Source organism: Glandiceps talaboti, chromosome 1 (assembly GCF_964340395.1).
Source record: "Glandiceps talaboti chromosome 1, keGlaTala1.1, whole genome shotgun sequence".
NCBI lineage: Eukaryota > Metazoa > Hemichordata > Enteropneusta > Spengelidae > Glandiceps > Glandiceps talaboti.
The window spans coordinates 27,384,950-27,407,313 of NC_135549.1; the positions used below are offsets into that span (position 1 = coordinate 27,384,950).

Sequence of the window (22,364 nt, forward strand, 5' to 3'; positions counted from 1 at the left end):
TAAAGTTGCAAAACTTCAGCAAGAAATTATAATATTCGCCCATGTCACGATCATGCGTTGTAATCCGACGTTTTCCCGATCCCGTCATAGAGGGCGTTAGTTTAAAAAAATCATCATGAATCGAAGAACTATAGCCTCGGAGTCGGTGGGTCATCAAAAACATCAAAATAAAAAAGGACACCGCCCTCATACAAAGTGAAACTTGGCAGAGTAGCGATTTGCTCCTAGGACTATAATAAACCCATGCTACCAAATATTCAGAGAACGGAGTTGTTTTCAACAAGCTTACTACAGTTTGGTCACCAAAGTTGAATTAAAAATGGGTTCAATTTATTCTCTGCTGCCAAAACTTTACACAATAAGTTGATTTTGAAAATGTTCGACGTAAACACTAAAAATTTCAGCAATTCCAGTATTTCAATTACGAGATACGCCCGTAACGTAGTATAAAACTCTCCGTCAGTTCATATAAAATATCTTTCCATGTATTTTAAACTAAATGCTCGAGGCTCGATGAACGCATGCGCAAATATTGATGAGGCAAATAAACGTAAACTCCTGTATGTAAATTATATACGCTAAATCCTATCGAAAAAAGGTATTTCAGATCTGGAAAAGTGACAATCATTTTTTTCCAAAACAAGTTGTTGATATTCCAAGATGAATCATCAAACTTGAACTTTTAAATGAGTATTTAACGGTGATAAGTGCGTCAATGCCAATGTAAAGGTTCACAGGTTTAGAAAGTTAAGGAATTGTGTAACCCTCCCGGTCCCCACCCCCTCCTCATCGTTTATCTAGTAACGGCTTCTATTCCGTCGACGTCCAATACTCAGTCTGGTTTCAGTAGGGTTTCATAAACAATCTCCTTAGGAGTTATATACTTTGCAACGTGTTATTACAAAACTTCAATTTAATAAAACCTTATCTTTGAGTTGTTTAATGATTCTAGTTGATATCCCCTTTGTCTCACAATGACATAGCTGTTCTCTTGAGATGTCTACGATGTTTAATAGCTGATCGATAACGAGCTTTTGTAAATGAAGCCCAAAGTATTTTCTCCTCAAGGTCCTTGGTTAGCATCTCTTCGGAAGGATATGGACGCATCTACGTAAACAAAAAATATCAAAGTCATTCCTTTGACAGTTTGAGGAGTTCGACAACCTATGAGTGGATGGGGTGGGGTTATAGATAATTTCTAAACAGAGATGTGCCGCCAGATCCCAAACATATACCAGTACCTTTTCTAACGACCGCTGGATAAGGTATGGAAAATTATTGTTTGGCCATTGGGGCCGCTATTCAAGTAGAGGTGTATACGATTACGCTGACTTCTGTTTTTCATGTAATCTGAACCCGCTATTGTGATTATTTGTGTGTGTGTGTGTGTGTGTGTGTGTGTGTGTGTGTGTGTGTGTGTGTGTGTGTGTGTGATATGTGTTAAGCATTTTCGTATCACTAGTCCTTTTTTTAAACGACCATAAATACACATCTCCGTTCACCTGTCTGTGTGTAAAACCCCCCCCCCCCCCCACCTTCCGAGTTGGACAACGTGTACACTTACAAACAATGACGTCGTTTTGCATTATGGTATAATCTTGCAATGTGTGCATCAATCCCGTCTGTCAATCATTATAAAGTTCCCTAACTTTAGGCGGATTAAGGTTTTAGTACAAAATGTGGCACCTCCGGCTACTTTTCAATTATTTGACCTCTGAGTCAGTAGATGAAAAGGTGCCAGGATGTTCGCCTTGATTAGTTGTCATAGAAACAGCCATTTATAACAATTTTCCACAGAATATACGCAAAATTAGCAATCTGTATGATTTGCAGTCGAGAATCTCTTCATTCAAAAGATGGGGTGATCTTACCGTGTCGTGGATGACTTTAACGTTTTCTTCTGTAGCGTGTCTGAGATAAAATTTCTTGGATATCAAAATACATTCAGCACCATTGCTCACTAAACTCAAACTAGGTTGTTCTCCAAAAGCGATGTCTAAGACTCCCTGTGTTACAAAGAACAGGTGAATGAATAGAAAATACATGTATGTGCATGAGAAGTATAGTAGAATGGAAGTCTTATTAATATCCAACATACAACGTTAACTCTGCTTGACTAACTACATCCTAATCTCTTGATAACTTAGACACTTACGAAAACGTCTCCTCTTTCAAGCGTGTCCAACTTTACATACGACGTATCCCCTTTGCGACGATTTCCACCAAATGTTGTCTGTGAATGAATACACACAAAAAACAACATTATTACTAGTAAATGATGTCTGTCAGTATACGTGTAGCACATTCTACATATTACAGTGAGTATTGATACCGTTATCGGATCTTTTGGCGATGACTGATACAGCGCCCTCATATGGCGAGTTTTTACATTTGTGATGTTCGCCCATGTATAACAACCATGCAATATTGATTATCAGCATATTGTGTTCGTTTATCTTTCTAATAACAAAGGTCAAAATTGGCAACAAATTATTATAGCAGGTGTGGTAATCGAAATGATTATATCACGTAACGTGTGACGCAGTAAAATAAGGGAGCAGTGCAGTTGATACACACGCAAATTCCCCCTAGACGTACTGCCCGGCGGAGGTACTAGGTGAGTTACTGTGCAGCGAAGGTACACTAGCGGTACGCCTACACACAGTAACAGAACACAGAGTTACGTTCCGTAACCCCAACCCTCAGTTAAAGAACGGAGTGCACTGCCAACGTAACTGTAACTCAGCAGAGTGTACTTTAAAAAAAAAAAACCTAGGATAGCCAAGACGAGTAACAGCGAAGTAACACCGGAATACATCTAGAGTTACGCTTGTGGGGAATTTGCGTGTGTATAGTTGGTATGATCATGACATCTGAGGTATACAAAATGTACGTATATTAAGATGTTGTTCCTCAATATTTTTCTTCCGTCAGCCAAGGAAAATACGAGTGACCTATATGGGGTCTTTGTCACTACGAGTCGATAAACGAGTAGTAACAACCCTTAGGTCACGAGTATTTTCCGGCTGAATGAAGAAAATATTGGAGATATACACATAATTATACCAGCGCCAGTAATATCAAGAAGAAAATATAATGGCAAATTGGAACGTTTAAACTCAAATTTCGAACACAACAGAACCAGTGACTGAGACGCATGTTGTCACGTAGAACGACCAGAGCTTATATTCCATATTTTTTGTTCAACTTAGCTCATACATGGTACATTATATAAGAACAGGTATAGTAGTCATGTGAATTCGAATAATTAATGTCCCTAGAAGTGTGTAACTTAAACCACAATTACATGTAACTTACCCCTCTCCGTCTTTTGCTTAGCGACTTGTTAGAAATAAACGAGTTGTGAGAACTGTTGGTACTTAGCTGTGAGATCGTACTATGCACAGAATCTGGATATGTAAAAATAGAAAGAAAGAAAAAAGAACAAAATGCATAAAAAATCATCTTGGCAACATATGCACTAGAGTTTAAAATACATCGTCCTCATCATCCCTTCGAATTCCCCCGAGAGGTAAGAGCGCCTACAACGACTGATCTTTCAGTCTAAATATGTACTAGTTTTGTGTATTAATATATTGTGAAGTAGAAGGTACGAATGCGATCTTTTCCAGTTTAGTTTTTGACACCCCTCCCCACACACACTACTCACCACCCCTACACACATACCCTCAACTTACAACTCTCAGGTTGCGTATATGAACGGTGTTCTATCTCAGACAACTAACCCCACAGTGTGTATACTATGTACTAATCAAGTCGTGTGACGTACCTCTCCGTGTTTTGAGTTTACCCCTCGCTGCTGCCATTCTCCTCTTCCGGGCTTCAGACGCAGTAGTTACTGCAGGCACCCGTAGAGACAGGTTATGTGTGAGGAAAGGACCCTATAACCAACAGATCATGAATCAGCCAAGCATGTTCAAATAAACAAACAAATAACACAGAGACACATACACATACACGCGCGCACACGCACAAACCAACAGACAGACAGACAGACAGACAGACAGACAGGCAGGCACGCACGCACGCACGCACGCGCGCGCACGCACGCACACACACACACACACACACACACACACACACACACACACACACACCGTGAGTACAGGAAATTAACTTGAATAAACGAACGAGTTATCACTTATCAAAACAGTTATGATCAATTGAAAGATCGGTAGAAATGCCAAGATCTTTTAATTCACATTATGTTGTCGACATAAAGTGCCAAACAAATGTACTAGATATTTGGGTAATTCCAAATAATTGAAAAATAACAATCTTGTGTCGAACCTACCTGGGCAAACGAAACAGACGACATTTTCTGTTTACTTTGCGTGTCTGCTTCGAGTTGGGAGATAGCGCCCTCTAATTCGGGCTCTTCCTCGATGTCACTTTCAATCGTTGGATCATCTATGGGGATTTGAGGCATGTATGAAGAAGTCATCGACACTGTCGACAGCCGCCGATTGAGTTGTTTGTCTCCCTGACCAGGTAAACCAAGTAACGATGCTTGCTGTGACTTCTTTCGTAAGAGTCCAGGTGCACGACTTGGCCGCCTGTCTCTTGGCGTTGTGGCACCACTATCTAAGTCTACAAAGAAAACAAAAACATTTTTTTTTATATTTAAAAAAAGGAAAATATATTATCCTAGTTTGTTACCACCATTGAAAGTATAAGAGTGACCCTATTTTTTCTGTTTCTCTTTACCCGACCGACCCAAAATTTCAGCTCCGACATAAAAATAAAACAATATTCTTTTCGCCAACCCTTCATATTTTGAGGAACAGCGCCCTCTCTGGAAAGAATAAGCAAGTGTCTAGACTGTCGGCGTAGTGACGACGGCACTTGTTCACGAACAGATTTTATAGTATGGGGGACTGAAAACATACCAATTGTGCAGAGAAGCTGGGAAAGGGCTTGTTAGCAGGAATCCAAGAAGGTGATCTTTTATTTATTTTTTCTTCATTTTTGTTTAAAAATCTACTGTGACTCATCGTTGCCATGAAAAAGTAACGAGAAACATGAAAAGATAAGGTGACCCTAATAAAGGCCTGCAAGAGATACGTACGTATACCTAAACTGTTGATATAATAACAGACTCGACTGACATGATATGACACTAAAATAACACATATAAAGGAACCATCCGATCCCTTAAATAAGGGAGACAACTACGTCGTAACTTGGTGGACGTATACAACACAGTGACGTTGTGTATGTTTTTTTCTAAACCTGCCGTAGAGGGCAAGATTACCATTAAAGATATATACTGAAAGATTACAGATGTATGGGGTCGGTCCAGGATAGGGTATTAAAACAACAGCAAATCCAGTATAACAGATTTTGATTACTTCATTATTAAGGATGATTGAGAACATGATCCATAATACAATACGTTTCAGATATGGTCCACGTCCCTTTAAAACACGTATAATTCTTGTTATTTACCATTTGTATTTGAGACATACTAACTTAAAGGCTTATATACTGATGAAATCTCTCTCTCTCTCTCTCTCTCTCTCTCTCTCTCTCTCTCTCTCTCTCTCTCTCTCTCTCTCTCTCTCTCTTTCAGATTTTATAGTTACACAAAACAAGCAATGCTTACTACTAGAGGTTGACTCCCAACTGTCTTCGTTCTTGTCGGCTCCACCTCGTTTTAACATCTTCAAAACTGAACAGCTTCCCTGAATCATCAGAGAACAGTCAAAATAAATATGAATGAGTTTAGTAAAACTAGCTTTAATTTTTGAAAGTAAGGAAAACTTGTATAAGTGAGCTACTTTTATAGCCAACACGACATTGAGAAAGTATAATAGGGGAGAAAGGCCGCTGGAAAAAGAACATTAACAATTGTTACACAATTTTAAAATAGTATAGAAGAAAGTTTTCCTCAGCAAATCCAACATCTAACAATATTTTCTCTAGTTATTTTTTTAACCCGAACTGAGGGGCGACAACCCAAGTTAGCATTCAAAATCCCTATCCCTCTGGCTCAAAGACTCGTCGTTGCTGGCGCTATTCATCACTAGCTAACGAGCTGAGTAATTTACAAGTGGTAGCACAAACGTCGATTCTTTCAGTCTACCCACACCCTGAAGATATGCTACTATACCTCGACGAAATGCAACGATTTAGTAAGTCAAAGATATAACCCTTACCGACTTTATAATGTAAATCCATTCTGACTTCTTGCTATCTTCTACGATTACAGCACCACGTCTGAAAAAAAAATGTTGCCATGGTGATCAAGGTTATAGGTCACACTGTGACGATAGTAAAATTAACTGTTTCAGTGTATCTTTACAAACAGAATAACATTGACATTAGGGTTTGTTTTAAACTTTACATAATAGAATTCGGACTTTGGTTAATCGAAGACATTGATTTGAGAGCGAATAAAATGAATCAAACCCCATTGCGTTGTTAAGAATACTGCCTAAAAGAAAGTGTGCCTTTTTACACCAGAGTTTTACACAATGGAAAAGCAAGACACTGATGATTCTATATAGTAGTAAACGTCAGTCATCAACAACTAATTAACACTACAGAGTTGAACTAATTAAGGAATCGGTTTGTTTTGTCATAACAACTTAAACGTCAACACTTCAAAAGTAACCTAAAATAGAAAACAGCCTCGGGAGCTAAATCTCTTCAGGTTGTTTCCTTTGTCCACTGTATAAACAACACTCGACTGTCTAGAATAATACATAATTACGTCATGATTATGCAAAATTGCATAACTACGGAACGTCCATAATAACATAACATGTTGAATGAGGACATCAATGTGTTAAATTTTACAGTAAAGACACCGAAAAAAAACGAACAAGACGTAATCGGATAAAATCGATATAACACTCGGAAGTTGACACGTCAAAACTTCAAAATAATAATTGTCTAGTTAAGCGTACTTTTGTTACGATCCCAAAATATCGTGGTACAGAATTTTGGCATATTTTTCAAAATGTTTAACACAAAAAATTCGAAATCTGCTAATTTCTATGCGGGTCGTTGTTTGTATGTCGTCTATTCGTAAATCTGTATCACGTGACGTGAACAATATCAAACAAAACGGTATTAATCTGATTAGCTGATTATTTTTGTACTAATCCCGAGATTTAATTAAAAACGACTGTTATCTCTCAAGCACGTTTATTTACTTTGATTAGATACATACATGCTTCAAGCTATTTAATCACGAGTCTCAATTTAAGTAAAGATTAATGAGAAATTAATTGTCACCCATTATCCTCTTTTTAAAATTGCCATTATCTAATTTATGGAGATGGCGTAATGTACGGATCACATAAAGGTCTTGTAGAGAAAATGAAAATCTTGTTTTCATTTTAGAGTTAAATTTTAATTAAATTTTTCACTGAGATACGTTTGTACTTTGTACATTGATAGTAAATATTATACTTACTTGTAATATTTAAACATGCATTTCTTCGTGTTGGTATGAAAGACGTGTAAAGGCCATTTTTTGAAAATAAATATACTCCTGTGAGAGAAAGAAATGGACCGCATTTAAAACAAAGTCAGGTTTGTTCTCTAAAAAGTGTTGGTATTCCAATAGCTTTGAAAATATGGTGGTGGTGGGGGTTAGAGTGGATATGGAGAAAAATTTGGTTGAAATTTATACTTATTTCGACATAGAATATTTCAAGCTCGCGAACTTTTGATTTTTTTTTGAAATTTTCAATTCGTTTTGTTCACAATGTGAATGTTTCAAGTTGAGGACTTTTAAATTCTTCTTTTCCAATGACATTGCAGTCACTGTGACTCTTCCTGTATGTCTCAATAGTGCACAACTATCAACAAATAGATGAAAAATATCGAACGAAAAGAGACTCTCTAGAAAATAAATAAATTAAATTAACCAATCAAGGACACTCCATGCCATGAAACAAGATATTTATACTTGGACGGTTACATTATCCATCGCCCCGTGCATCCTTCATGATAGCATTCAGTTTTTAACACAAATAAGAGGTTTCTTGTCATGACCGTGTGTTCGTAAAACTTGATGTACACAGTATAATTACATGGACACAAAGAAAGTCGTTATATTTTATTAATTGCAGGGGGAGTAAAAAATAAAAATTCTAAATAAATTTCACTTACTTGATAAAAACATTATATGTTGCATCTAGAAAGTTCTTCATACCTCCACCCATAAATATATCAATAAAATCCTTTCAATAAATAAGAGAAGAAAAACAGTTTAAAATGTCAGTTAAATTCTCCTTTTTTTATTTGTAGTACTATTTTACAGCTACCCTAAAACTATTTTATCACTGCGGTCGATATTTTAGTTCAGTCGCCGTTTATTCCAACTAACAGGTCTATTTGTCGGTCCCTGTGCCTGTATGTCTCTATGCGTCAGTCAGTCAGTCCGTGAGTACAGATGCTTCGTCCGCGCTCTCTTTCTTTCTTTCTTTCTTTCTTTCTTTCTTTCTTTCTTTCTTTCTTTCTCTCTCTCTGTCACTGTCTGTTTATTTTTTCTCTGTCTCTAGCTGTCTGTTTGTCTGTCTCTCTTTTCTCTCGCTCTCTATTTCGTTCTGTCTCTGTGTATCTGTCTCTCCCTCCCTCCCTCCCTCCCTCCCTCCCTCCCTCCCTCCCTCTCTCTCTCTCTCTCTCTCTCTCTCTCTCTCTCTCTCTCTCTCTCTCTCTCTCTCTCTCTCTCTCTCTCTCTCTCTCTCTCTCTCTCTCTCTCTCTCTCTCTCTCTCTCTCTCTCTCCGTCCCTTCCTGTTCATCTATTTCATACTACCACTCTCTCTTGTTTTTCTCCGTCGCTCTAATCATGCTCCCCCACGTGTCTATGATTGTCTCGTTTTCTAGTAGATGTCTTTTACAAAAGACATTCCACAGAACGGTCACAGGTGACAGTAACCTACCTCTTTCTGTATGACCAATAACTCCACTATCTCTCTACTTATAACAGTACAGTTACGTCTACACTGGTTAATAATTGCATCGTCCTATATACAGGAATATCAAATACATAAATAGTCAAATTTCTGCTAAAATTAACACAGGATATTAGTCTTAGACAAGACAAGAATGTTCACCAACCAATGCCTATATATAGATATCAAAATTAAATCGGATATATACGGCCTGGGTAAAAAATCACGTACAAATTCATTTGATAAATCATGCGTACGCGTACGTATGTCTAGTGATAATAAACACAGATAGAATTACAAATCTCCTTTCTGATATGATTTTGGGTTAGGTTAAAAAAAATAATTCTGTGTTTCCAATAACATGACCTCAAAAAAGGGTAGGTAGGTCGGGAGTTTTATTTTATTTTATTTCTGTCTTTTTTATTAATTATTTTCATTTTTGAAAAAAAATATTGCTTGAACCTGAAACAAAATGAAATGTCGGCCAGAAAACGTCTTCAATCTGTGATAGTTTGAGTGTACGTGCATCACTGGGGAAAGAAAACAGACGTGCATTAAGGTCAAGCAGATAACGAATTTCTTATCTTTTTGTTTTAAATGTTTAAAAAATGTTTAGGCGACTTCAATTAGGGTCGGTAGTGTTATCGGAAACACATGTTGTTGTGGTTTGTTTTTGCCTTACTTGTTACAGACTTTACCCTGTTGTTTCTGTGATCAGACATAGAGAAAAATGGAAAAAAGTATGCATGCACACTTAACACTCAACCGAGTGTGAATTTACAGGATTTGTCATATAAGTATTAAAGACGACCACATTGTGAAAATGTCCTTCAGATGCACTGTACTAGAGTGGTCGATTCTATTAGATAATTTCAACAAACACACTGAAGGTTTTGCACAACATTGTTTAGAATGGACCTAGATCGATTTTTGAACGATTTAAATACTTTATGCTAAGAGGTCCCGCTGTACTTAAATATTTGAACGGTGGGTGTTTTAATATTTTAAACCCCAGTCCCTCTGTTTACAGCAAATGAAATGTCAACAAAATGTTCGATTTGTTCAATTAATTTGATGGATTTTGTCACAGGGGCCATTTTCGAAGGTTTATTCATCTTAGTCTGTTTACAGTTATACTTATAAACATAGTCTGTAGGATTTCTATGACAGAATTATTTCCTTTTTCTCGATTGATTTGAAAAACAAGACATTATACCGCTTCGTTTGACGTAACGTCATCGTCTGCTCTTTCTATGAATAATTAATAACAGCGACAACATGTCAATGACGTCATCAGGCTTCGTAATACAGACCGGAAAATGATCGATCGATTTGAAATAATGATATTTATTTACTTTTTAATTGAACACTCTGATAGACTACTTTTCAAGACTACACAGTGTAAACCTTGTCGATTGGTGAATCAACAGTACGATCAATTTGTGACGCACTTAATGATGTAAACTACAAGACCTTTACAATCTAGTGGAGCGTACAACCGTTCCAACAGGACCGTAAAAAAATATGAAGGAATGATTCATACGTAGCACCCATCGTTCAAATATAAACATGTCTCGAATTATGTTCAATGGAGATTTCTCACTTGACCTTTCAATGAACTAAATGTTATCATTAAAACTTGGAGTTTAATACATTAACACATTAATTGCTACAAATTTGTTGTCACGTGCACAATTGCATGGAAACACAGTTTTAATATAAAAAGTTGCGAAGTCGATGTATTGCAACATTTATGGTAACGGTCATGTGTAGAAATCGTATAGTTACAGTTTTTGTTTGAAACTCTGGTGTTTGTTCAACGAATCTGATTCGAAGTTACTAACAATCTATCCTTTATCACTGATCAGCAACGCCCCCCCCCCCAGGACTATAGGGGCGTGTAATATTTCATAGAGTGTTGTTTTCCAGGTCTACTGACTAAACACAACAAACTTTTGACTGTATATTCCTACCTGTAAGGAGAAAAGAGAGTTCTACTTGTATAGTATAGAGATTGATACATTTGTAGCAGCAGAATTCGTACGATATTTTCCTAAGAAAACGGCAATCTAAGCAATAATACGTGCCCCTGTGTTCCGGGCCCCCATCCACTGGTTAATGATTCAGTGAGTTGGGACAGGAATCATAGACCCTTTCTGATGATAGATACACTTACCCCAAAATTATCCCCTTTGTTGATAACACTAACGGCCCTACCGACTTGTTCCGGGTCACCTTCAACGAAGATAGCTGTGGAAATTTGATGAGATATGATTAGTGCAAATATATCTACGTTGTGATCATTTTTTTAAACAAAAACTTATTCACCTAATAAATTGAAGCTATTAAAGTAATATGTTTCCATAAAAATGAAATACATTTTGAAATTAAGAATAAAAAAATGAAGTTTTAGGATTACATCATTAGGAGTAATGACTCCTACAATTCCCTGACAATTGATTGACTGACTGACTGACTGACTGACTCACCCACCCACCCACCCACCCACCCACTCACTCACTCACTCACTCACTCACTCACTCACTCACTCACTCACTCACTGATTGACTCACTCACTCAAAGACTCAGCTGACAGACTGACTGACTGACTGACTGACTCCCTCCCTCCCTCCCTCCCTCACTCACTCACTCACTCACTCACCCACTCACTCACTCATTCCCTCACTCAATGGTAACATGTGTCAATGAAACTCTGCAGTGACGAGTATTCAAATATAGACCCGATGTAATTTGCCAAAAGCTACCTCTGATAATTAATAGTGTATTTCTTTCAATTTCATCGAATCGATCACAAATATAATCCTTTCAACGGGAAGTGTTGCCGATATATTCACCAAAAGAAAGTGATTGATTTTTCAGCATCATAACCGAATACTGCTTACAGAGAATCCAAAAAATCGAAATACAGTGAAACTCATAAAACCCCAACGATATATTATACAACCCGTCAATTCAATTAAATCTAGCATGTGTATTAAACTAGTCATCCCTCGAGTTTTTGTTGTTGGGCATAGGTTGAGGTGTTTGGTTTGTTTGTTTGTTTGTTTGTTTGTTTGTTTGTTGGTATGTTTGTTTGTTTGTGATTGTGTGCGGTTTGTTTGTGTGCTGTTTGTTTGGTTGTTGTTGTTGTTGTTGTTGTTGTTGGTGGTGGTGGTGGTTTGTTTGTTGTGTTGTTGTTGTTGTTGTTTTTGGGAGGGGGGTTTACTGTGCATGTTAAAAGGTACCGTTACTATTCAATTTCTGCTGCATTTGTTTTTGACAGAACCTCAGAACTCAAACCCGGTCTTCAGACATAATACACAAACAACGAAACCCCAATGTACATACACGCCAGAACACGACATCGACACTGAACATTATGCTAGAACAACTCAATCGAGTCGGAGGTTTTTGGTAAGTGTTTTCATCTGTGTGAAGAAAGGTTCTCAACTTAGTTTGTGCTACTTTAGACACGTGTACATTTACACACATATACACGAACAAGGTCTGAGAACATGGAATTATAGACACAGATGGTTATGATGCCTACCGGAGCCAGAGAGAAGAAAGTAAAATGCCGCTGGCCGTTGTCCATACCGTACAATGACCCTTTCAGCTCCGAAGCTTGCATAGCGTCCAAACTTGGCAATTCTGTGTTGCATAGATATGGGATAGTCTGCCAGTGATTTCACGCTCTGCAGTTCTGCCTGTACCTGTAACCAGAAGCAAAATAGACACTTTTAAGTCAAAAACTAAACAAAAAAGCTTGATATGGAATAAACCAAAACCGCCTTCGTCTGAATCTGTCGCAAAATAAACTACTGTATTTTCTAATTTACGATAACGACAAATTAGGTTCATCTATACAAACATTTTCAAGCCCATGACAATTGTAGCTCCATTTTAATTTTTAAAAACACTAAACAATAGTTACATTCTAGAATGATGACATATTGTATTTGTAAAAAAAAGACAACTAAATGCCATAAAAAAACATATATTGATTTGTTTGTAGTGGTTGAGAATTTTACCTTATGTAGTTCTTCTGGTTTTCTGTCTGAAGAAGGACTACTTAGTATTCGTTCCGTGTCATTTGATACTCTCACCTGAAAAAAACGTAAACAAGTAAAAATTGTAGCCTTGGGGTCGCCATGGGTCACTAAGAGCGAGAGAGAGAGAGAGAGAGAGAGAGAGAGAGAGAGAGAGAGAGAGAGAGAGAGAGAGAGAGAGAGAGAGAGAGAGAGAGAGTGAGTGAGTGAGTGAGTGAGTGAGTGAGTGAGTGAGTGACAGACAGAGAGAGACAGATTCATAGACAGACAGAAACAGAGAGGGAGAGAGACACACAGAGACAGACAGACAGACAGACAGACAGACAGACAGACAGACAGACAGACAGACAGACAGACAGAAACAGAGATAGAGACACAGAGAAAATCATATTCAATTTCATCAGTATATAAACATTTAAGTTAGTATGTCTCATGGTTGGCAAAAATACTAGATTCGGTTATGTCTAGTGTAAACATACCAAACCATAGGACCATACTGCGAGAGAGTCAAACTACAGTGTTCTTCTTTTCAATCCAGCGGTGTAAAATCCATACGGTAAGTGATTACTCGTGGAATGCCCCTATAACCCTAGACTCACTGTTGCGTGTGTGACAACAGGTCTTTGTGTGTTGCATCTGTTTCTTTTGACTTCTTGACTTTTCTAAAACCCATTGATAAAAGTTTGACAAATATTTTCATTTGCTGTTTAGAGTTGATGAGTCCTACATAAACATTTACTCAGCAACCGTCAGTTTTGTACGAACAACTTTTCCAAGGACACAAAATTATACCCCGTCCAAACTCTACAAAACGTAATTTACAGGAAAATCGATGCCTGTACGTGTTTAGATATATAACTTAGCTCATTATAGGGGTTTCATAGTGTACCTCAAGGCAGATATACCCTATATGGATCAACGGTTGACTATATACACCCATAAATCTATGCACTTAGGCGTTGTGAACATTTTTTGACCCGTACTACCTGATTCAATGGGAGACGCCTCGGTATTCCACCGTCGTTTAAGAAATAATGAGACGGAAAATCCAGAAGAATATGCTGTTTCTCGCAACATGTTGTAAAAAGGTTTACCACTGTTGTTGAGTATTTGAGTCAATGGGGTGAATAGTCTTGTAGACAATACACACACCAACTATTTATACGTTGAATGACTGTCAATGGCTAAGGTTTCCTTGCGTGTAACATGTCAGGTTATATAAGGTACATGTATTCTCAGACCACTATCTCTGTAGTAGTTGATACTTTAAAGTGTCACCTGGTGGGAGATTACAGGTAGCCTTTAAATTTGGGTTTGTTTTCACGCGAAAAACCATATCGTTGCAACTACAAGCTTTTGCTACAGAAATAACCATAGAGTAAAACTTCACCAACAACCGTCAAAGTCCGAACAATAACGGATTTATCGGGGGAGGGTGCACTCAATGAAAACAACATTATATGGACCTCTAACTACAGTGGTCTGAGCTAGTATTTCTAGGCTTTTTCGGATGTTGGTCCAGTAAAGATTGGCTGTAGGTTTTCAGTAGGATGCTGGTCTAAAGTGGGTTAATGGAGATGTCACCGTCTTGGACCATTCTATCTTTAAGTTGGTCTATAATGGGTTTTTAAAGACTAAATTGATTGAAATATGGAGTTTAGGTCTCGACACCAGGGCTGTACAGCCCTAACAAACCAGCGGGCATCCCGGAGGGCTTTACCTGTCAACAAATCACATATAACAACCTCCCTTTCATGCATCTGAATAAGAGCTACAATTTGTAAAACGTTCCTACGAAAGCATTTCATGTCTATAAGGCCTATACCCTTCATATGTTCGACTCTTTGGCACGGAACGATAATACTTTCCCAAAAACACGAAGTGGACTAATAAATGGGTAATCACAATATACAGCAAACATAGCAAGTTTACCATCATGATTAAAGAGCTATTATACGGCATCGCACAAAACATAAATATTGAAAAAAGCACCAACAGTTACACCAGTTAACGTTTTAGTTATGTTGCACGAAACATGGACGTGTTCTTAATCATGCAAAATGTTTATGTTTCAGTTTTCGGAACATACTCCGGTTGAGTGATTAGATAGAGTAAGTTCACTGTACCAACGGTGCTAATTACCCAAGTCGTACCGTGGCACTAGTTTGTGGCATACACATCAAAGGTGCTGCAGGCATTGGAAATAAAAAAAAACATGGCGCCGTCTAACAACACATTTCGAAATTATCAGAACTTTGAGATTGATAGGTCTGTCTAAACATAGAACTAATTCAGATGCTACAAATGTGCGGTTACTATTTGTCATGCACGAATTCGTGTCCGTAACTAGAATTCGTTTTGTTCAGCTAGACGCCCCTATAATTGGTTAATGCTATCAAAGACTCATCGTTTACTTTAGAGCATGTCAAAAAAAAATCTACCGACTATCTATATTTGAATGTCTGCCCAAGAATGATAAATTGTAGTTTGTCTCGCTTGTTTTTTCAGATCAAACAATGCTTTATGATTGTCGTTGCTATATCAACGTCAAACCATAGTTCCGCATGACTGATACCAATAATGATGATACCAATGAAAGGCCGGTGGGTACGAGACAACAAGTGGCCATTAAAACGAGGGGGCTATTAAGATCGGACATTGTAGAATGTATAAGGACATCGTTCTACTATTCGTATCAGAGAGTCAAAAACATACGATACGACCCATTAGAGATATCATATGTCACGGAAAGGTGAACTTAATTAGAGGTATATAAATAATTAGTTTGATATTGAACACATAAATCATCAACCTTTGTTTTGTCGCTAAAGCTGATTGGAAACTACGTTTAGTGAAATGAACACATGGTATGTAATACAATAATTTATAAGTGATTTTTTGGTGTGTGTGTGTTTTTTTTTAAATGATAGACTCGGTGGTTGCTGTCCCCAACTTGAAGATGACGTTCCGTCCTTCCGGAATATACCTGTACATAGTACTTATAGAAAGAACTGGACGTAGTATTGAACAGACAGCTAGTTCGCTGTCACTTTCAAGACTTCTACCAGTAACATGTACAGTGTCACGGCATGTAATGTACACGGTGTTAATCAATAAGGCGTGTTTAAATTCTTAGAAGAAAGGAAATTGACCCATTTTGAGGAAGTGAAATATTTCGATGTATGTTGAACTGAGTGGTTACCTTTAGCCATATTAATTAGGGTATGGCTGTTTACAAAGTATGATTAACTGTTAATATATAGCCAATCCACGTCATTTATCATAGTTCAGGTTATCGAAATGCAAACGCTATTAGCATAAATTATTAATGCACCCTTCTTATTACATATTAATCACTGTCGAATTCAACAGAAGCCTAGTTCGACTTGTAACACCGTTTGGTGTTTTATTTTGCATTTTTGTTATTTTAGAGGTACTAGTATTTCCCAAATTAAAAAATCACGATGATCCATTTCATCGACTAATTACTAATAATTCTTGGTGTTTTTGTGTTGTATTTTGCGGGTGTTTTTTTTTTTTTTTTTGGGGGGGGGGGGTTGGTCTGAAAGTGGCCGAAAATTTATGTACGGTGGCATATTATGGTATCAGGTAAAGGGGGGGGGGTGCTTGTATACAAACTACCGTGACAGTCGGGAAACTAATTAATTGAACTTTGACATGTGACCAGCAACACAAAGCCCCCCCCCACCCCCTCCCCAATAAAAATGTAAATTACATGATAGGACTTAACCTTGAAAAAATAGACGTGGCACAAAACAGGAAAATATATCGTAGATCAATAGTAAAGATTCCTAAAAAAAATGCACAGAAAGTGTAACATTGAACATGAACTTGAAATAAATAATTGGCCCTTACCCTGTAGTCGAATCCCATTAGATTGCCAGAATCTAGACCAGCAAAGAAATCCAACATGTCACGATCACTTTGTCTGTGAAAGGATGACACAAAAAAAGAATTACGCCTTTATTTGAGTACTCTAACAAGGCAGAAAATACAAGATGTATATATACAGTTGTCTGAGCGTGTCATGACTGTCAAAAGTAAAGGAAAAATCTCTATTTGTGCAGGTCTATTTTTTTTTGTCTGTTGAAATGTATAACCCTTCTTCAGATCTCGCCTTGTTTGAATTCTTTTCAACGTGATAAATGACACCACTGTCCGTGCATTGATCATCACGCCCCAGTTTTGAACCGTTGGTCAAGGCAGTACTATGTACATATAAACGCCACGATGTGTTTACTATTATGATACGCCTATATTTCAATGCAATTGGATTATTAAACTTTCTATTTACTCAAACTTGAAACCATCATGTTATACGTTCCAACCTCCCTAGGACCCGGAGCCAGGACAATAGATGTCGTCATAAAATTACATTGTTTATTCGCAAAGTTCATTCACTATGTACCAAAGTACAATCGTACTAGCTACCAGAGAGTCATAACACTGCCCATTGTAGCCATCTCCATGACAACACTTTATATACTGAAGGTAAAATAGAAAAACTTAAAAAAGGCGGTGAAGGGTTGAATCTATAGTAGTTAATTGTAATTGCTACTTTTATGAGTATTATAAAAAAACGGAGAGCCATGAAAATGTAGATAAATACCTACCTGAGTTTGTAAGACCTGCGCAGTCGATAAGCTATCAGAACACACAGGACAGCGATACAAAATTTACTGCGTTTCTGTGGATAAGATCAAGAATACAAAGACGATCAAAGCAAATAGTAATAAATGCGTTTTATTATTATTTTTTATTAAAGTGTCGGTTTCATCCTGGCAACGTAGCGTGTTCAAATATATTTACCTTGAGCTCAACAAGTTTTGTCCATTAGCATCGGGTTGATTATTTCAACTGATATTTTTGTCTGACGATCTCGTATTCAAACATTAGACTGATGAGCGATATATAGTAAATCACGAATGCTTTATTTGCTATTTAAATGTTAACGTTCCATACTGTTATGAACAGCACTGGTCAATACAAACACGGTGTATTGACCCGTGTACACACCTGTTAAACTCTATGGACGGGGTATGCCGTTTACAGGACGATTTTATGTACTGGGGTCAAATATGTCAAAACTACTTTGCTCTAATCGAAATAAAACGTGTGGTACATTTTGACACGTAGTACGGCCTGAAGGTTTTTTCGTATTTTTTTATTAATTGTCAAGATTATAATCAACAAAATTCAGCACGACCCGTTCTTTTTATTAGGACAATTAACTTTCTAAACTATTATTGGTTCGTATCCTGTCTTGGAAAGCACCATTTTCTTCTTTAAAAGAAACTAGCTAATATGTTAGATATGATTATGTATTATACGCTCAGCATCTAATACAACGTTACATTTCGCACGGATGGTTCTGTTCTCTTGTGGCTCAAAGGGTGTTATTTGGTAAATGTTTGGACGTAAGAAACCCTTGGTAGTTCTTGAAAGGTTTTATCAAAGCCGTAATAATTTCACCACTTTATTCATAAATTCACAGACGAGTGACCTCCATGCTAATATACGTTAATGACAAAATGATTGGTTGTTCAACCAATATTCGTCGTTGGACTTCTTACACCTTAATCTGATTTCAGAATCCATTCCAACTCAATACTTACCAACATTAAGGTTAATTTTCCTCTCATTGATAATGTCAAATCAAACGTTTATTAGAGTTCCACAGTATAATAGCATGATTGTTATGTTTAAGAATCAACTTGAACTCGTACCGCATTGCTAACGATAGTGCATAGCCTACTTGTAGACTTGAGACCGACTATTCCGCTATATATCCTATGAAACTGACATTAGGAATTTTTATAAATTTTCGCTGGAACTGTAGCGAAAATTTAAAAAAAAAGTTAAAACTGTCAGTTAGGATAACGGAATAGACGGTGTGGTGATGGTCGTACAGGTAGGCTAGTGATAGCATGAGCTAGGTGAAGGGGCGGGGATAGGAATATATAACTCACTAGACATTCATATAATCTATCTAGTAGATTGATGGCGGTACCATGTACCGGCAACTTTAACACAGATGTGTCAATTTGAGCCACTGTTGAGAAATATTACACCCTGTGCAGAAATCATCTAAATGTCATCTCTATTGTAGTCAATACGTAGTTCTATACGTTCTGTATGTGTTCTATTTCAGTGTGTCTCTATATCTCATTTCTACCTGTGTCTTAGTCTAGAATTCTAAACTGGTACAGTAAATTACGTTTTAAAAACTTCATTTACTTTAACACATAGTAATGAAGTTTTTAAAACGTGTAATTTACTGTACCAGTTTAGAATTCTAGACTATCTGTGTCTCTATATAGTTCTCTATGTCACTGTGTGTATGTGAATATCTCTATGTGCCATTTCTATTTGTGTCTAAATAATTTATGTACTTCTTTATATCTTTCTATGTATCGTTCTGTTTGCGTTCTAACTGTATATTGAAGTAAGATTACGTGGAGAGTGGCACAGTTATACATTTTTCACAACTTACTCATCCACTTTAATGAAAATAGTCAATATATATTGGAACTACTTAATACATAGCTTTACACGTGTAAACACAGTTACCGCAATATACATTGTCATACTCGCTAGTAAGTCTAGACGATTTAGTCAGGTTGGCGTATTGTTGTATTTCAGTTCAGTTACACTCAGACAGATATTCATTCTCCGAACGTCACATTCCTAGAGCTATAGGTAGGAGTGTGTGGGTGGGGTGAGGGGACAAAGTAAGGTAACGCCATACTTGTTGTATTGGATGCATGATATGTATACCATACTACATGAATACGAAGAATTTTGCTCATACGAACAAACTATACCCATGTTTTTATCACTCGTGTATAAAATAAGAAGCGTAATCTTTAGGTTACGAACAATAGTGGGTCCATATTTACACGACTGTCGTATAATTGTATGCCCTCTGGTTAGGATTGTAGCATGGATTCTAGGTTCAGTGCAGTAACACTGTTATAATATTCACGTATAGTCAATATTGTATATACTTGATACAAGATCATCTACCAAACTGCCTTAATACCACGAACCACTATGTAAACTGTCGTCAGTATAAATATTGGCGTCTTTGACTACCATTACTGGTTTGACCGCCTCAGAGTCAATGTGAACTTAGTATACTGAGTAATTTAATAATGTTCTGGTTTTTATCATCTAAGTAGGTGCTGATTGAACTTACGTGTTTTTCCCCTATACACTAAAAAGCAAACTCGACCCGTGCCAAGCTTACAAATGAAATTAAAGCACTAGACTGATGCGTATCATATTTGTTATTGAAATGAACACCGTCAATTTATCCGCTGAAAGGTACTCTATGGTTGCTAACGTGAACTTCATTATGACGTCAACGTTCATTTACAACGTGATTCCTAATACCATTTACTAGTTGACTTTGTCAACTGTAGATTACAAGTCTGTAAGGGCGTTTACAAACACAATTGAAACAAGGTTAAGTAACTACAATTCTCCCTTGCTTTACTTTTCTGATTACAAGCAGATCAGGGGTTCGACAACTCGCTGTGACTTAGTGGCGACACAATGCAACAGGTGCCATAGCAAGACTTACATAGCTAGAGCAACTATTCGAAATCATAAATAACCAGATCTTAGTAACCAGTCTGGAGGTGTTAATTTCTATGGGCAGGTCATTACCTTTATTTGCGGCTGATCAGTGTCTGTCTCGGCTTCTTTATCCGTTTGCTCGTTGATCATTCTCGATGGATCGTCTGAACTATTTTCGCGACTTGTCAACACGATGTGTCTCTTGAAAGCGGGTAGTAGTACAGAAGGGAACTTCATTTCATTTCGGTCGCTTCCCTTTGTGTATCTAGAATGAAGCATAGCATCTTTATGTCTGCTGTCATTGTTGTTCATGAGAGCGAGAGTCTCCTGTATTCGCTGTCTGCGTTTGTCCTCCAGTATCTGTGGGTCCATGGTCTTCTTCTCGATGACTAGCTCCAACAGTCGTTTCCGTAGACGGGCACGTCTGAACGGCCGTAGCCGTATCTCCTTATCACCGACCTCTGTCATCTCGCAGTTAATAACAAAACCTCAAGTGTCCATAAATATTTTTGTCACCCTCTCTCCAAAGTGTTTGAAACATTGACAGTTCCAGGTTAGGTGTCCACCAGGTCAGTTAATCGTTAATATCGGGAGCTGATAGCTACATGCCATACACAGGGTGGCTTCACCATGCTTCCCCCGAACGGAGTTAGTATCATGTATGCCTAATTGCGTGCAAACAGCTCAACTCGGTATGACGAGTTATGTCTCGCTTCCGACGGTATCCGCTTTAAACGGAATAGTAGAACTGTCATGCAATACTGTGTTTTCGGACAATAGCGCTTAGAAACAAGATAGAGCGCCGCATCGCTCACAATCGAAAAAGTGTCACATGAATGAAATTGATAGTTATGGTAATATGCATAACAATTGAAATGAACAAACAATGGTAGCCCAACTACTATACCAGTAGTTAATTTCCTTTAGAAATCGATCCATTTCCCCGCATGGCTTCTTTTCAGGTACGGTACTTGTTGGGCATTGAAGAGTAGCTACGTAATGTTTTATATATTAACTCCTGCTCATGTTTAACAATGTTTTGGGCTCAATCGAAATAGACATCCTCAGTGACTTTGATGACGTCATAATCAACAGAACCCATACAACGTGAAATTCAATCGTAGGCATTAGAAGAAGTGGTCCCATTAAAAACAGGAACAACAGCTTTTTTCGAATTCCAATTATATACTAGTAAACAAGATGACTTTTTTTTCTCTCGAGTCACTCATTCAGTGCCGGCCAACCAACCCTTTGTTTACTTATTGAAAGGAAATTGGGAAAAGAAACATTTTAATGAGTGGTAAATTGGCTCTTTGTTTTTTTCCCCCATTCATGTTAACCTCCTGAATAAGCCCACACTCGCTGTGAAGTGGTCTGAATGTATAGTAAAAGAATGTTTCCAACAGCGATGGTTTCATTAACAATTTAGTAGTGATAAATAAGATGTTGTTCATTTCATTGTCGGTTATTATATATGTTTTGGAATTTGCACGTGGTTTTTACCTTCAAACATTCGAAATCCTCACATTCAAGCTGAAAAGTCCTGGCCATCCAGATCATTTGAATGATTTGATGGATTAGGTGGAATTGTTTATCATGAATCTGTCACGCGTTTTCGAGGTGGTTATAGATAAAATTACTCTGAATGTTGATATTTTATTTAAACATAATTAACGTTACATCGATTTGCGATCCTTCAAATCTATGAAAAGTTTATCTTCATGACTGCATTTCTCTTCATGAATTAATCGAATAACAAAAATATTAAATACAGAATGCACG

The 22,364-nt window shown here is 37.4% G+C and overlaps 1 protein-coding gene across 2 annotated transcripts; it reads right to left on the reverse strand.

The window, feature by feature from the left end:
• Positions 1 to 788: 788 nt before the first annotated feature.
• LOC144438745 (uncharacterized) lies at positions 789 to 21,547 on the reverse strand. Of its 2 annotated transcripts, XM_078127903.1 has the most exons (17): positions 20,673 to 21,547; positions 17,615 to 17,688; positions 16,857 to 16,929; positions 12,963 to 13,037; positions 12,482 to 12,644; positions 11,108 to 11,181; positions 8,920 to 9,003; positions 8,146 to 8,216; positions 7,445 to 7,522; positions 6,180 to 6,240; positions 5,627 to 5,705; positions 4,316 to 4,611; positions 3,791 to 3,902; positions 3,319 to 3,410; positions 2,156 to 2,233; positions 1,872 to 2,006; positions 789 to 1,107 (listed from the first exon to the last, which is right to left on the reverse strand). In XM_078127903.1, the coding sequence occupies exons 1-17, from the start codon at positions 21,048 to 21,050 to the stop codon at positions 970 to 972; spliced, it is 2,061 nt and encodes a 686-aa protein (XP_077984029.1). In that variant the 5' UTR covers positions 21,051 to 21,547; the 3' UTR covers positions 789 to 969. The 2 variants fall into 2 exon arrangements, with proteins under 2 accessions (XP_077984029.1, XP_077984037.1); XM_078127911.1 differs by lacking the exons at positions 789 to 1,107; positions 1,872 to 2,006 and having other exon boundaries at positions 2,217 to 2,268.
• Positions 21,548 to 22,364: the final 817 nt, after the last annotated feature.